The 17461-nt window shown below is 32.2% G+C and overlaps 1 protein-coding gene across 1 annotated transcript; it reads left to right on the top strand.

Moving 5' to 3' along the window:
- Positions 1–6948: 6948 nt before the first annotated feature.
- On the top strand, positions 6949–14302 carry Coa8 (Cytochrome c oxidase assembly factor 8). The gene is made up of 4 exons (XM_067263352.1): positions 6949–7124; positions 9647–9862; positions 9966–10108; positions 14090–14302. The coding sequence occupies exons 1-4, from the start codon at positions 7020–7022 to the stop codon at positions 14172–14174; spliced, it is 549 nt and encodes a 182-aa protein (XP_067119453.1). The 5' UTR covers positions 6949–7019; the 3' UTR covers positions 14175–14302.
- The last annotated feature ends 3159 nt before the right edge of the window (positions 14303–17461 follow it).

The following is a 17461-nucleotide window of genomic DNA, read 5'->3' as shown; positions in this document are numbered from 1 at the left end:
TAATCTAACAAAAAGTGGGGACTTCAATAAACCCTAGGCTCCGAAAAACCTAGATCGCCCGTCTACCTGGTAGCTACTTTACGTGGAGACACTACTAAGGCAGGATAACATTTTGTTTTATGCAAAGATATTACATGTAGAATAATATGAAGAAAAAAAATGATTTCCTTTCTTTCACCGAGGTCAGATCCGATCACTACACTATACAAATCTAATCATAATCCAGGTAATATCCAGTCATTATTTTGTATAAAACTAAAATCAGTTTTGATGCTATTACAGATCAAACAATCTCGTTGCTCTTTCAATCCGATTTTGTTCCGAAACAATGGTTTCTGTCAAAAATTAAAGTGGATCCTCAAAAACAAAATAATATATAGACCAATGACAATCTCGTCAGCCATGCTAATAATAATCGAAATATGTTAAGAAAAAGTATATAAACAAATAGCTTATAAATTGCATCCTATCCAACAATGTGGAAGACGAAATTACTCAATTTGTACAAATTTGTTTGAAACAATAGATAGAATTTTACAAAATTCTGAGAGGGGTGTTGCTTAAATAGCAGGTGTACACATCTCAAACATTTGATTCTTTTTTTCCCCAACTTATTCCGTGATTATTTCGATTCAAATCCGGTGTTCCATAACTGGTTAGATAACTACCTTTTATCAAGACTGTAAAATAAGCCTAGGTGATTCTCAATTCCTTAATTTTACACAAATATGTGGGATTCCGAAGGTTTTGTACTAAGCAGCTTATTTTCTCAGCATGTATATTAATAACGTATTTAATCCGTCCGGGCCTGATGTACAGTACAAACTTACACATTTGATTAATATTCTTTAATAAATTTTACAGAACTAAAAGAAGACTTGAGAACATACGGTAACATATTTAATATGTTTAACTATGGTGTGGTGATTGCTTATTAATCTCAGCTGACTTTTATTTAATCGGTAGTTTTTGATTCTCGAAAAGTAAATTCTCAATTATCTAGCACAAAATTCATATTTTCACAACAGAAACGAAATACTGCACCGATTAGCGACAGATGCCTCAAACATCGCGATAAGCGCCTTGTTATTATGACAGGAAGAGGAAGGCGGGGAGCGCTCGGTAGCATATGCTAGCAGACTGTTAAAGCCCGCAGAAAAGAATTATAGGACCATAGAAAAGGGATGTCCGGCCGTAATTTGGTTCATCAAACGTTTTAGACCTTACCTTTATGGAAGGAAATTTATAATCATTACAGATCATAGACACCTTAGACGGCTTATAAACTTTAAGGACGAAAAGTTCGAGACAGTCGTTGGAATTTAGCATTACAAGAATACCAATTCGAGATAATTCACAAGCCATACAAATGCAGACAGGCTAAGCCAAATACCTGTAGCAAAGATCTGCGAAATGCAACCTATATACAGCGCCGGATAAAGGGGCGGGCAAACCGGGCGACTGCCCGGGGCGCCAAATTTTGAGGGGCGCCGATATAAAAATAAAAAATATTTTTTTACATTCATTATTTTTTTAGATTTTATAAATTAAAATTGATCATTTTTCATGAGACATCGATTTTTTTAGCAAGCAATAAATTGTTTTTTCTTTAATAATACCAAATAAAGGTCACAACTCTAATTATTTTATTATTGTCAACAGATATAAATAATATTACAATTATTCAAAGAAAACTATTTGTATAGTCAGAATTCATAATAACTCAAAAAAAAGATTAATAGACAAAAACAAAAATTTACTAATTAAAATAATGAAACCTAAGAATTTTTATGGCTTTTATCACACAACATTGATGCAGACAAATGCTTTTTAATCTCTAAAAAGTTTATTTTTATTTATTTTAAAAAGATAATTTGTAATCAGTATCACGTATCACAACAATCTACTCAAAAAATGGACGAGATCAAATTTATAAATTACAAATATCAACAAAATTATGAATAGTCAAAGTGATACTGGCGCCTGTCATACGCCTTAATGGTTAAATAACTTTGTCTTTCTGTAAACTTTGCATTAACAACACTTGCCGTGCTTTAAATAAATAAATTTTTTATACAGTTCTTTATTGTGTAATTTTGATTTTTTGCCTTTTTTTACTTTTTTTTAAAATTTGCAGTAAATTTGTATATTCTTGTATGAAAGGGCGCCAAATTTTGTTTTGCCCGGGGCGCTCAAAACCCTAGAACCGGCCCTGCCTATATATATAGTAAAGTACAAATAAAGAAACAACAGATAAAGGACCCCGTCTGTAAACGGGTCAGGCAACAATTAATGGGAGACCCGTCCTCCCAGGAAACAAACATAGATGCTGCAACTTTTTATTTAGAGGCGGATCAAACTCTTTACCATAGGAAAACGATCCCGGAAAGGAATGAAATTTCGGATAAATTAGTAATTCCCCGAATAATTATAGAATACATTTTAAAATTATTTCTCGACATTCCTAGCTCAGGACATTTATGTGCTAAAAAAATGCGAAAGTAATTGCAAAAACAGTTTTACTGGCCAGAAATGAACAAAAATATTATGCATTACTGCGTCAGTTGTCAGGAATGCGCGATGAGGAGAAAGCCCCTGCATGGTCATCAAGCCCCTTTGCAGACGTTTCCTGAGGTATCGAGACTTTTTCAGCGTACTGCAATGGACATTCAGGGTCCACTGCCTACAACTCACAACCGCAAAGTGGCGTGTGGTGACATTTGATGATAGGGAAGCTGTGCCGGCCCCGAGGGGAATCATTGGAAGCGTTATACGATATTTTGGTATGTAGCATCCACCAGCTAAACCGCGTGAGGTTGGTACTCTGTAAAGCGAATGCGTATAATCTGGCTGCTTTACACTATTTAAGCTGTCCCGTTTTCGACAATACAGCGCTTCCATTGAGAATATCCCTATATGAATTTATTTTCGAATATACAATAGCAATCTTGTCATTTTTTTCACATGCAGTATAGAAATTTGTAATAAGATACATAATAAAATATTAATGAATTCAAAGTACATTAAAATATGAAAATAATCGCACGATATGTATTTATATTTTAGAAAATACAAGAGAAGCGGTGCTTCCACAGCTTCCATGGACGGCGTTGCATAATGGTAGGAGACAGAAAACGGAAAAATAAAGTACGATACAAAAGCCCCCGAGACCCCATATCAAAATCTTCCTGAAATGCGGTGTTATTCATCACTCTTTTATCATGCCGAAGAACATTTCGTTATTCAAAATGTGAAAATTTAATTTCAATAAAACTTTCATCTACTGAATAAATAATAATAAATCTGTCAAATTTCTGAGGATATTTAGATTAAAATTCTAATAATTAATATAAGTTTCGCATCGTATTTAAATCAACTCAAAAGAAAATAATTAAAATCGAAACAATATTTCTCAATTTAAGCCAAGGTAACAATTAATTACTCTCCGTTTGTTATAAATTTTTCATTGTGAAGAATGCATTTTCAGTTTTTCTTCTTTTGATTACTTTTATACTGGTGAAAGGGTCTCAAGTAAAAGATGTGTAAATCCATCTTCAATATTCAAAAATCTTATTACTAATTTTAGCATTTTTCAATTTTCAGGTCACAAGAGATAAAAAATGAAAACAAACTTTTCTTTTACAACATTCGATGATTGATTATTTATAATTTCAATTAATATATCGGGCAACAAATCAATCGGAAATGCTTTAAAGACACGTGCACGATCGTCATTTTAGTGTTTTAGATTTGCCGAATATTGTGGAAAATTGGATTTTCAAATTGCACTGGAAGATCTCAATACTCGATTATAGAAGAAAATCCCGTTCGATTGGATATATTTGCCAGTCTTATCTCTTATAAATTGAAAACATTTTTAATTTCAATTGGAGAGTGCTTCAGCGTAGTCAATGATAAAACTCGAACCGTTTTCCTCTCTTGGATATAGTGTACCGATCAATTCCACTTTCATAAAATGTATGAATACAGAATTTCCGAGATTATTTTGAATATATCGACAATACTTGAATTTGTAAATGTGATAATTCCAGTTTTCCCGTAATGGCGATTCTGCCTAGTCATTACGGGGTTTCTGGACAAACAAAAAACCCACGGAGGAGGGTGAGGCCTTGACTGTGGTTATGTGGCTTCCTATAGAATTTATATTCTGCGACTAACATCACCCGGAAGAATAATTTGAAGATATAATTGAATTTTTTGTTTGTTTTGAAATGTTCTTTAGCTTTAAGAATATTAATTTCTTAAGAGGCTTCTTAAGCCATCCAATATCTTACATGTAACATAGGCTACAGGAAATACAGAGAAGACGAAAAATCATTTTTCTTTTATGCATTTGGCATTGTAACAAGATAATGAATTAAATAAAAAATTATTTATAATTATATATTTAATATTTTTAATTTATTGTTGGGGATGTATATCGAGATTTGCATTTTACTAGTCTATATATATAATCGAGATGCTATGTATCATACTTTTCTTGTTAGCAATAGAGTCGTGCCGGTCATCTATCTAGCTCCTTTCAAGGGAAACTTATTGAATTGAAATAACGTGACTTTCGGCCTGTACCAGAGGTTTCTATATAGTTACTCGGTACGATTTTGAAACGATGGCCGGAAATCGATTAATCGTCACAAAGAGGTCGGATGATCGAGCGGTCGAGGTGGCAACCTACCGCTCTGGGGACCCGGGATCGATCTGGACGGGTCGAAAAATCCCCAGGAATTTTTCCGGGGTGGTCTGTTCGGATATGTCAGTCTCCGTCCCTCACCACCCGGCGGCCCGATTGTGAGCATAGCCCAGGGCTCGCCAAATTTTTTTGATTGTCGACCCCCTACAACTTTTCGAAACCTTACATCGACCACCACCAAAAGTTTGTGTTACAAGCAAAAAAAAAAAAAACTCTTACTATTTAAATATATATCTTTTAATTTTCATTTTTTTTTAAAACTCTTTCCGCCCTGTGGGCACCAAGAGGGCCTCTTTTAGTAGGCCCATTATGGGTTCGGCCAGGCCCACAATGGGGCGACCGGGTGGTGAGGGACGGGGCCCGACATATCCGAACGGACCACCCCCCGAAAAATTCCTGGGATTTTTCGACCTGTTCGGATTCGATCCCGGGTTCCCCAGAGCGGTAGGCTGCCACCTTGACCGCTCGGCCCATCCGGCCTGAATTTTCATTTATTGTATATATGTTAATAATAATTTTTGTAACTGACAATCAATGAGATGGATAAGCTTGATGATCCTTAGCAAGATTAGCAATATTCGGTTCAAAATTTGTAAGTTTTAGTCTTTTCATTGACCCCCAAATAATGTTTTATCGACCACTTTGGCGACCCCTGACCTAGCCGAACCCACAATAGGCTTGCAAAATGAGGCCCTCTTAGTGCCCATAGAGCGAAAAGAATAAAACAAAATCGTTACAAAGTTTCTAAACAAACGAGCGAAGCCCTCTTAGTATGTATATATATATATATATATATATTCATCTTCGATTGTCGACAAACAGTGCCGTTCCTAGGGTATCTGCCGCCCGGGTGCGAGAATAATTTTGCCGCCCCTTCCCCCAAGTTGTTAAAAAAGAAAAATGTTTTACTATTGTTATTATGTTGGTATTATTATTTAAGTTATAAATTTGTTACACAATATACCGTATTTTACGGACTATAAGACGCTACAAACTATAAGACGCACTTTAATTTTTAAGCATTTTTAAGCTTTTTTTTTTAAATACCTATAAGATGCTACGGACTATAAGACGCAAAAGAATTTTGGAGGCAATTTTTCGAAGAAAAAAATGCGTCTTATAGTCCGTAAAATACGGTAAATTTAATTTAACAAAATATTATTTAAATTTTATTTAACCGCGCAAAAGCAAAATATAATCAAATTAATGTATGTACTCACCTTTAATTTTTACTGTCTCTCTAACCACGATATCAAACAAAAACTTTTTAAGCTGTTGCGATTTACACGATTACACGTTTAAAATTAAAATAAAAGAAATTATCCCGGTGCGTGCATTTCTATGCTTTAACCACAGATGAGTATTTTCCTGTAAAATCTTCCTCGCGACCGACGTGAAAAATAGCTTAAGACGACTTAAAACAAGAAACTGTTATACTTGCCACTTGTTGTGGCCTGAATAAGTTGTGTATATAAAATTTAAATTTGAAATATAATTAATAATATTTAGAATAGTACATATATTCAAATAATATTAGAATAGTAGTATTTTAATGATAATATTTATGTATTATATTAATTTAATGATAAATTAATTTTTCCCTTTTTTTTAAGGCGGCTCGCGCCGCCCCCTAGGCTTGCCGCCCGGGTGCCCCGCACCCTCTGCACCCCCGGGTCGGAACGGCCCTGTCGACAAATTCGTCTTATATATACGAAAAGTATTTAACAGATTTATTGTTTACAAACAAAATGTGATTAAACAGAATTTAAACAAAATGTGATTAAACAGACACATTAGACCAGGGATCTGAAACTCAAACGCAGCAAAGGGCCAGTCAAATACATGTATACAGACCCGGGTCGTATCAATATTATTCGGAAAACCGAAACATACTGTAATAAAAATAGGCTCTAGCAAAAGCCCTTTTGTTACCAGGTCTTTAAGACTTACATAAACAGTTAGACGTTTGATTTTTTTTTTCTGTTTTAATCCCCGCAAGATGTTAAAACAGTTGAGTTTTAGAAAAGAAATCATCAAGGCCGCGAACCGGATATGAAGCTTTAACGGGCCGGATACGTCCCGCCGGGCATCCAATTTGGGATCCTTGCAGTAATAGACAGACCCAAATAATACTGCAGAGTTGGATTTATTAGAGTAACAAATTAGGGATAATATTTTACAAAACGGTAACCATTTTGAAAATTTTAAATAAATAAATAAATAATTTAAAACTGAATAATTTTCTCACTAGATGGCTCTATATGTCGACTTATTTTGAAAGAGACTACAAGATGTATTTATTGAAGTAATGAGTAGAATTTATTTCGTACAAAGTATTTCGCGTCGTGTTTTCTGTTATAATTTTGAATGTTTTTCTTCTGGAAAACGTGGACTTTCATCGGAAGGGAAATTGGTAAAAAATATTTGGTTAATGTTATGTATGGGGTGATTTCGGGATCTCTGGGGTAGGTTAATGTTACCTTAGGTAGCCAAGATGGTGGCTCATCTCTAATTCCAGCAAGGAAACAGTGGGATGCATGTTCTAACCTAACTTAACCTATTCTAATAATTTGGTTGCTAATAATTATGCTAATTTATTAGAATAGGTTAGGTTAGGTTAGAACGTGTGTCCCACTGTTTCCTTGCTGGAATTAGAGACGAGCCGCCATCTTGGCTACCTAAGATAACACTAACCCTAATGGGTCATGTAGATCCTAAATGACATATTAAGAAATGTGGATTGTTGCACATAAAACATTTCTCTCTGAGAGATCTATAGTGCTTTAGAGTTTGTCACAGAGGTCTTGAATCACCTTATATATCTTTTCAGAGTTAAATAGAACACACAGGGTTTGTCCAATAAGTATCTGGACTGATTTTTTCCTGACAATGGGAAGGGGTGGAGGGCGGTCTCTATGGGTGGGATTGGTGATGGGGAATGTCACGCAAGCTACCAGACCGGGCTCGGTTGTCTCCGAGCCTTTGGAGTGTTTAGATTGTACCTGAAGTGAAAGTGTGTTTAGTACTTGTGTTGAGAGTCAAGATGCAGCGAACCGTCAAGTGTTTTGCCAACAAATTATGCATTAAATTGAATAAATTTGTTACCGAGACTTTTGATATGATCTGTGAAGCTTATAAGGCTGAAGCCATGTTCAGAACGTGTGTTTTTCGGCGACATAAACAATTCAAAGATGGCCGGAAAATTGTCAAAGAGGAACAGTGCACTGGATGTCTGACAGCAACCTGAATTGATGAAAATGTAGTCAAAGTGCAAGAACTTTTGAACTTTGATCATTGGTTAAGTGTTTGTTTGAGTATTAGGGTTTGCTGCGTCTGAAGGGAGATCGCCAATACCTAGATGCTCCATCACAACAATGAGCCCAGTCACACATTGCAAATTGTGACGGAAATACGTGTCAATGCTGCCCCAACTACTCTACAATCCAGATGTGACTTCCCCTAACTTATTTTTGTTCCCTTGGATCAAAAGGAGCCTGAAGGACAGTGTTTCAGGATGATTGAGGCCATCCAAGTGGTTCGATGGGATGCCTGAACAGCTTTGAGGTTGTCGACTTCCAGGGGGTGTATGAAGACTGGAAAAAGCACTGGCAGCAGTGTATTAATGCAAGAGGGTCACATTTTGAAAATTATTAACTCACTGTACTTATATCTTCAATAAATTTCTTTTTATGACTTCAGTTCTGATACTTATTGGACAAATCCTGTATAATTAGTTGAATAGCAATAATATATTCATTGAGAAAATTTGCATACTATGACTTTATAAATTAGTAAAGAAACAGTAAATAAATGTATGAAAAAGAAGATTTAACGATTACTATGATTTTGTAGACATTTTTTTTTATAAATGTAAGTTTTTGTTATATAATTTTTATTTTATAAGTTGAAAATGAAAATCTTATATCAAATATTTTTATAAATAAGCTTCTTCCAAAGGTAAACTCATGAGCTTATTCTTTGATACTAGGTTAACTTTTAGCACCATACATTCTGAGATGATAATTTCAAAATTGGTTTATTTCCACTGCCCTTCAAAAAATAATAAGTTGTAAGGTGTTTCAAAGCCTGTGAAAAGCCTGTGACTTGTTGCAAATTAATTATGGATACTATAGAAGAAACTCAACATTTAGCTTAGATTAATGTTGGTCAGAGTTGGTGAGTTTGGAAAATGATGAAAATAAAGATAAAAAAACATTTATTTTTCCAATTTCTTTAAACAGTTCCTTTTTTTTGGAGATCGAGATAAAAAATTCCACTAAAATCTTAGTACTTTTGGGCTTTCCAACCCTGATGGGTTGGAAAGCCCAAAAGTCACAACCCAATTTCCAACCAATCCACAGGGTACAAACACCTTGGTGTTTGTACCCTGTGGATGGGTTGGAAATTGGCTTGAAAGCCTAAAAGTATTAAGATTTTAGTGACATTTTTTATCTTGATTTCCAAAAGGAAATTGTACATGCAAAGAAAAATAATATTAAGATATAGGAGTACAAAAATGAAAAATATTATAAATATGATTCTTCTGATAACAAATGATGTGATTTTTATGAATGATATTTCCAAAAGTAAGCCTTGGTTTATTCTAAAAACTAAGTGACTTAGTTTACATAATTAAACCTAGTGTTTGTATACACACAAATTTTTGATATAATATGATTTTGTTAATTCCTTTTTCCATACTCTGTCCTTACTCTTAAATTTCTGTGTGTATGCTGTCTACTAGGACCTTGTTTATTAATAGGACTTATTATACTGCTGTAGTTTCTGATTAATAAATAGAGATCATCTTACTTAAAAGTCAAAACAAAATATCTTTATTTTCACTTGTCCTAGTAGACAGCATATACACAGAAATTTAAAAGATTTTGTTAAGTTTAATGCTTAAAAACTATAAATTTTAATTTTTTTATACAGAATGAAAATCTAGAAAATGAAGAGATTGAAAATCCTCCCAGAATCACCGGCTCTAATTGGATATCTCCACCTCACCCTGTTTCTAATCTTCGCTTAATTCGTTTTTTTGTTCCAAAGAATGAATTAACAGCTGTTAGAGAATATCGTGAAAAAGTAGAAGAAGTACAAATGTGGAATCATCAGTATTGGGAAAAGCATAATAACGAATATTTAAAAGTATGATAAAATTTTACCTTTAATTAAATTTATTTATTTAAATATTTTTATAATAATTCTGAAAATAAATAGTATTTTCATGTTTTACTTTTTTTATGTTTAGTTAAAAGATGAATTTACAAAAGATAAGTTGAAAGAAGTAAGACAAATTGAGAAAGACAGGCAGGTTCTAACTGCTAGTGAAATGGCTACTTTTTATAAAAAATTCTTAAATGATAATCGCAAAAAGCATATGAGATACAATAGGTTAGTATATTGTATTTTAATAAAGATAAAACTGATTATTAAATTAATCATTATATAATTGTAAATATTAATACTTTTAAAAATCAAATTTTAATTACAAATATTGCCACTCCTTGACTTCATTACCCACTAACAATACATTGCAGAGCTGAATGTTGTGCATGTACAGTACTGTACATTGTAATAAACATTACGTGTCTTTGTTTTTAAGAGCAAAGAAATTTTAAACCATTTGTTCTGGTATTGAAACTTGGGAAAAGAGATACCTATTGGGGATTAAATTAAAAAAAAAAATTGAGACATGGTGTTTTTGAGAAGTATGTTTGCTTAAAAAAAGGACAAAACATAAAAACAAATGCTAGTTAAATAGAAAATTGAATGGATAAAAAAGTAAACATTAAGAAGTTTAGTTTGTGAACTAAATAAATTAATGATATATTTAATATTTATATAAATTATATTAATATAAATATTTATCTGTGATATATTAATAATATACAGTGATACCTCAGTTTTTGTTGATAATTCGTCCAAAAACAATCAACAAAATCCAAAACTGACGAAAACCGAGGCAATTATTTCCATATGAATCAATGTAAATCCAATTAATTCATTCTAGACAGTCCAAAATACATAGCAAAAACACATTTTATAGAGAACTAGCTGACCCGGCCATGCGTTGTTATGGCTCAAAATGTATCTATTATAAATGTATAACACTTTCTCCATGGGGAGAATTTCAAAAAATCCCTTTTTAGTGTACATTCTCTTGATGTACCCTATTAAAATGCAAAAAACTGCATCTAAAATAGTATAATAGAAACCAAGTTCTTTACGGTAAGCCATTTCCCCATGGTAATCCTGTCCATCTCCCCCCACTGGGGGGAGATGGACAGGATTACCGTGGGGAAATGGTGGTCTTCACATATGCCACAAACCTTCGCAGGAGTGTATTAAACAACTTCCCAAAGTTTCATGGCAATCAGATAAATGGTGTAGTAATGCATGAAGGACAAACAGACATACATTCGTTTTTATATATATAGATTAATATAGTGTTAAATACTAAAAGGAATAAGAAATTAATATAAAAAAACTAATCTAAAGGAAAGCAATGGAATTGTTTGGCTAGACACACGGGGTAATGTCTTGTCTTGAGCATGACATGAGCTTCTAGCCTATATCGCTCTGTGGTAAAATGTGACGAAATTGTCATGTAATAGTAGTTTTATGCATTTATGATGGTCGTATCGAGGGGAATAATGCCTTCCGGGAGGTCCGTTTAAGGGTAACTGGCCCCTATTTCGGCATTACAGACATGGAGAAAACCGGAGACTCGGAAAACTCCACGTGACCAGCCCATCCTGGCAAAGCGTGAATCCATGACCGAACTCCCAGTGTTTAGGGAATGGAAACATTGGTCAATGGTGGGCCATCGCGGGGTAATGCTCACTGAACGAGAAATAACGTCACACTGAGCTGGAAAACGCACGGGTCGCCCTTTGATTTTGCAAAATTAACAGTGAGGTCACTTGGCACCCCAACGTAATCCGAAGCACTCGACGAAAACTGAGACAAATTTTTCGCGAAAAAAATTATGAAAACCAAAACTGACGTTAACCGAAGTCAACGAAAATCAAGGTATTACTATATACTGAATCATAAGTTATAAACAAAATGGAATGATATAGAAAATTGTAATTTGTTACCTACATGATTTCTTTACTAATAATAGAGTAACTAAAACTACATGGATAACAATTTAAACAGCAATTAGTTCAATATTCATTAATGAGAAAAAAAGGAAATTCCTTTTATGTTAAGAAAAGAACAAAACTATTTCTACCACAGTTATTTTTGTAAATAACTGTGGTAGAAATAGTTTTGTTCTTTAAAAGTTAAAAACTTGCCAAATTATACATACACTGGTTAATTAACTTTATAAGAAATTAAATGAAATTTAACTTGTACATATGGTATTTCTGAATGGCAAAAAGGATTAGCAGTTATATCCTACATTCATCAGTACGCTTGACATCTATGGGAGAAATGGAGAAATGTATGTAAAGTAGAATTTGCATAAACTATTATTAAACTAACTTTTGCTATTTTCAAATCCCTGAACTGATACAAACAATTAAATTATTTCTAAATTACATCCAAAAATAAAAATTTATTACACTTTTTCAGTTCAATAAAATGACTTAATTGATTTATGAAATTGATTAAGTTTATTTAAGTTAAGCAATCACACAAAATTTGTTTCCCATTGTGTGGTGCATGCAGTGCTCATGAACACATTGCATCACTAGTTGATTTTGAAGTGAATGAGTGCCCAAATATTTTATGAAAGTTAATTAAATTAAGGAAAATGATTATTTTTCAAGTTCTTTGATATATTTAGAATATTTTTAGAAAATTGAACAGACAATTAACAAAAGGTATAATAAGTTAAGCCTGTTTATATAACTATATTGAGAAGTTATATATTAAGCCATATGATCTTGCTGAAATTATCATGTTACTTTTGGATTATGTTAATAATTAATTATTAATTAATTCAACTAGAGGTAGGCAGTTAAGATGCCATCATGTATTATTTATAAAATTATAATAAGTTAATTTAATTTAGAAATTTTTGAAAGAAAAGAATCAGTGTGAAGTGGGATTCGAACCTGCAACTTCTGTAACTTCTAGAGTGGGACTCAAACCAACAACAACAACTCATATTCTCATTGGGTTATGAGTTATTTTTTTATATAGACATTATATATTTTTTTAAATTATTGTTTTAAAATTTCATTTTTCAAATAAAGTAGTATTCTATTTTCAGTAATCCTTTCATTAAATCAGAAGAACTGTACATTTGTTATATATAGTATTTAATAATGAAACTATGAAGAATACAAAAGAAAGAAATCTGATTCTACTACAATAAACCTGTCTAATAGAAAAAAACTTTGAAACACTGATTTTCCATGTCAGATTTTACTATATGCCAGAAATTGTCTAACATGGAAACAGAAGAGGATTTTGATATGAAGACACAATTTAACCTGAACAAAGTGAAAAATTAAAATTTAATTTGTAAACAAATAAGTAAGAATGCTTCTACGTAGAACAGTTACCACAGAACATGGTAAATTGTATTCTCCATTTCCCTTGTGACTATCAACTCCACAAGGGGAGGACAAAACAACCATTCTACAGAAACTGCAGATTCAATCCAGAACTTTCATTAATCATAATAATTACTCAATTAAAAATCCAAGATTCATTCATTACACTTTCCAATGATGGAACAATTTTACTTCAGGATATGATTTACAGGCAGGAAATTGCTGAGTGCCTCATAGCCTGATTTTCTGGTGGGCCATTTGCTCAGCAGTCGTTCTTTACTTTGATATAAAGCATGTTATATTTCATTTGAAAAATAAATACAATTGATGCCTACTGTATTGTGATTCAGGCCATAACCTGCCGTGGTATAGCGGCTATAGCCCTTATATATAGACATCTGGCTCATGACAAATGCAGTCTATTATTTGCGATTTTAAAATGACTGGCTCTGATTCTAATGTGATTTGCTGTGGGACGGCCTATCCAAAATTGACATTCAGCTCACCACAATGTGCATTTTGTAACTCCTAACTGATTACATCTTGTGCTGTAAATTGCCATGATTTTTTTTTACTTTATGCCCTGTAGGCAGTAAAAAATTATTTTTGCAAGTTTGCAAGTTTCAGATATGTCAGACAAGGCCTGACATATCTGGGACAGACCATCCATAAAAAATTACCGGAGTTTTTAACTGCCCAGATCCAATCCATGACCAGCTAGAGCAACAGGCTGACACCTTGACCTCCTTGACCATCCAACTAGTTATATATATTTACATTTAAGTTATTTTATTATGAATTTCAATCTATATAAAAATAAATTATGCTACATTGTTACTTATTTTGTTTTTTCTATTTATAGAGAATGGTACAAGAAAAATGTAGGACTACTATGGTGGGCTTTCAGAGCTAATTTAGCTAAATGGTACCACAGATTAAAATTGTAAAGAATATTTTATGTAAAAAAATAGTATCAAATTGATAGTATTATTGTACATAATGATAAATTTAGAAAACCAAATTAATTTACGATTTAAGAATTTGTTTTAATAAATATTCTTTGTAACTCTAAAAACCATTTAGATCTCTTTACAATTGTGTTAAAATTAAAAAAGTAGAATATAAAAACTTAAATATGAAGCAATGATTATATAAGAATTATTTCTTAATATATAATTATATAAATTAAAATAATGATTTAATTACTCAGAACATTCATATCTAATATTATTTCAAAGTAATCTCTTCAGACATGATTATTAAAAATTTTAAATTAATTTTATTAAAAAAAGATTATTGATACATTAACAATTAACATTGATCATTATTTGCATGTTAAATTTGTTTAAAATTTTTTTCAGATTATCATTTTTATGCAAATAAATTCAATTAATCACTTATTTCTAATAAGTGATGATAAATTATCTAATCAATAACAATTTTTTTTAAAAAATTTTAGACCAAAGGCTATTAAATTCAAACATTTCTGCATAAATTGTAATTTATGGAAAATTATAGTGTATATTAAATTGGTTAAAATGAAACCTATAAAATAAGTAAGATAAAAATGTTATCCTAATTATCTTTCTTATGGAAACCAAACAAAAACTTTGTAAACAGTTATCTAATACATTCATTAACAAGATTATTTGCCATGCATAATTTTTATATTTTGTGGTCTTAATAGTAATGTACCATACATATACAGTATATATATATTATTAATAGTTCTGTGATCTTAAAACTGATAGACTTTGATGTAACAGATTTCAGAAATAACATATCAAATCTTATTTCAATGTATCTGTCCAAATGGAATCTGTTGGAATATTTCAGAATATTAGACTGATTGTTAGTGAACAAAAAACACTCATTAGGTAATGCATTGTTTGGAAGTGTAGTGTTTGTTTTTCTCATTTATTACAATGTAGGTTGTTCATTGTTCATGTCTCTTATCATGTCTCTTATCATATCTCTTATAAAGTTTTTATTTCATAACTTACTATGATACATTTGATAACCAGCACTATTGAGCTATTCATTCTTCTCCATATTCCATTTCATTGGGTCAATGCTAATTGGATAAGTAGACCCCCCTATAACACAGGTTCATATAAGGCAGATTCGTATAACACGGCGGAAAAATTGTGATCGTATTCATATAACACGCTAAAAGAAGCTCATATAACACGGTAAAAGAATGAGACAGATTGTCATGGCTGACTCGTGTCTTGACAGGATTGGTCGAATCTGGATCAAAAGTGAGCATTGCACAAACTGTTGAGGTTAAACAAGCAGCAGACCTACTAAAAAACATTTATTATTCAACAGCCATAAAAATCATATTTCTATTAATGATGTCTCCAAAGTTCAGTGAATTTTTCGCAGAAAGAATAACTTATCAGGAAATGCATCCACTGTTCGATGAGTCACTCTGCGACGAAAACAAGCTTGAGCAATGGCGTCTTCAAACGGTGCGCACTCGGTAAGTATTCCTACAATTTTTTGTTTATAGCATAGTTTATATGGATTATTCCCAAAAAATTATACGTGATTTGGAAATGTTGAGTCAAATTAGTCTATAATCGATTAATTTTATGGAAGAAAATCTTTCAAACAGCCGTACCCCCTAAACTGCACAAGTGCCGGGCTGTGAACAGCTCATGTATTTGTAAAATCTAAGTGACTCGTACAACACGGAATTTGTATAACACGGAACGCATCTACCGTGTTATAGGGGGGGTCTACTGTACTATATCCAATAATTTATATCAGTACTTCTCAATTGGTGCTCCACGAATCATTATATTGAAGATTGTTGTTCAAATGAAAAACTATTCTAAAATGATTTGTTTTCTTAATTTCCATTTATACAGATGTATCTAACTACATATGTACTGTACATAAATACATATATTGGTTCATTGCATAAGCAAGGAAACATCAAAAAGTGTTCTATCATTCTCAAAAGATCGATTATTGCTATCAAATTTTACAGATGGGTGTTGAGAGATATTGCCAGGCCTGGAAAAAATTTACTCACTGCCCCAAGTAAATAAATTATTTGAAAATTTATTTTGAGATTTTTTGTGGCTATTACATTTTTACAAAATAAAGAACAATAGTTTTTGTTAAGCATTTTATACAAGTAAAAAATCAAATTGTGGGATGATGTCTAGGTCCCTGTGAATTCTGGGCCTGGGAATTTTACTCCATCATTCCCCTTCTTATTGGTCCTGTGTATAGATCAAAATTTCTCAAATTGTTATAATTATCATCAAAGTACATATATTTCTGGTATTTTGAAACACAGTTGAGTCCTAATTATTGAGGTTCACACACGATAAAGAGAACATAATTGAGTACAATTTGTTTCACAAATCTCAGTTACATAGTGGATGGCACTCAAAAGAGATTAGAAATTTTAAAAAGATTTACTGTGGTGACTTCTCACTACAATATAAATTTTAAAAAGTATTAAATTTTAATTGTAATCATCATAAAACTTTGATTTTATAACAATATTCTTGCACTTTGTTGATCATTTTGCACCCAAACATTCTATATTATCTGAGTTTTTGATTATCCAAGGTACTCTCATGGTTCACATTACCTTGAATAATTGGAACTTTACTGTGCCAAAGGTTCTTACAAATGTTAAGTTTTAAAGTTTATAGAGCAAAAATAGAAAAGTATAATTTTGTATAGGGATATTCCCAATGGAAGCGCTGTATTGTCGAAAACGGGACAGATTAAATAGTGTGAAGCAGCCAGATTATATGCATTTGCTTTACAGAGTACCAACCTCACGCAGTTTAGCTGATGGACGCTACACACCAAAACATCGTATAATGCTTCCAATGATTCCATCTGGGGCTGGCACAGCTTCCCTATCATCAAATGTCATTACACGCCACTGTGCAACACTTACTAAGCTGATATTCATGAAAAATATATTAAAAATTAGTAATTGTATGGTTAAATATTATTCATATTGAACAGCTATGAATAATCTATAAATTATTGTAGTGATGCATTTAACACAATTGATGTGATAATATAATTTACAGCATATATTTACTATAAAAATTGATGGCAACTCAAAAATAATTTTTGGATTATGTTAAATTATAAAATTGTATTGTGTGATGGTTCAAAATTTCAAAATTATGTGTATTTTTTTGGCCAGTTTCATATGGATGTGATTACTTAGATCTCATTTTTATACAGATGC

This window comes from Centruroides vittatus, unplaced genomic scaffold (assembly GCF_030686945.1).
Source record: "Centruroides vittatus isolate TY-2023 unplaced genomic scaffold, ASM3068694v2 contig_1773, whole genome shotgun sequence".
In the NCBI taxonomy this organism is placed as follows: Eukaryota; Metazoa; Arthropoda; class Arachnida; order Scorpiones; family Buthidae; genus Centruroides; species Centruroides vittatus.
This window is presented reverse-complemented; position numbering and strand designations above follow the sequence as displayed.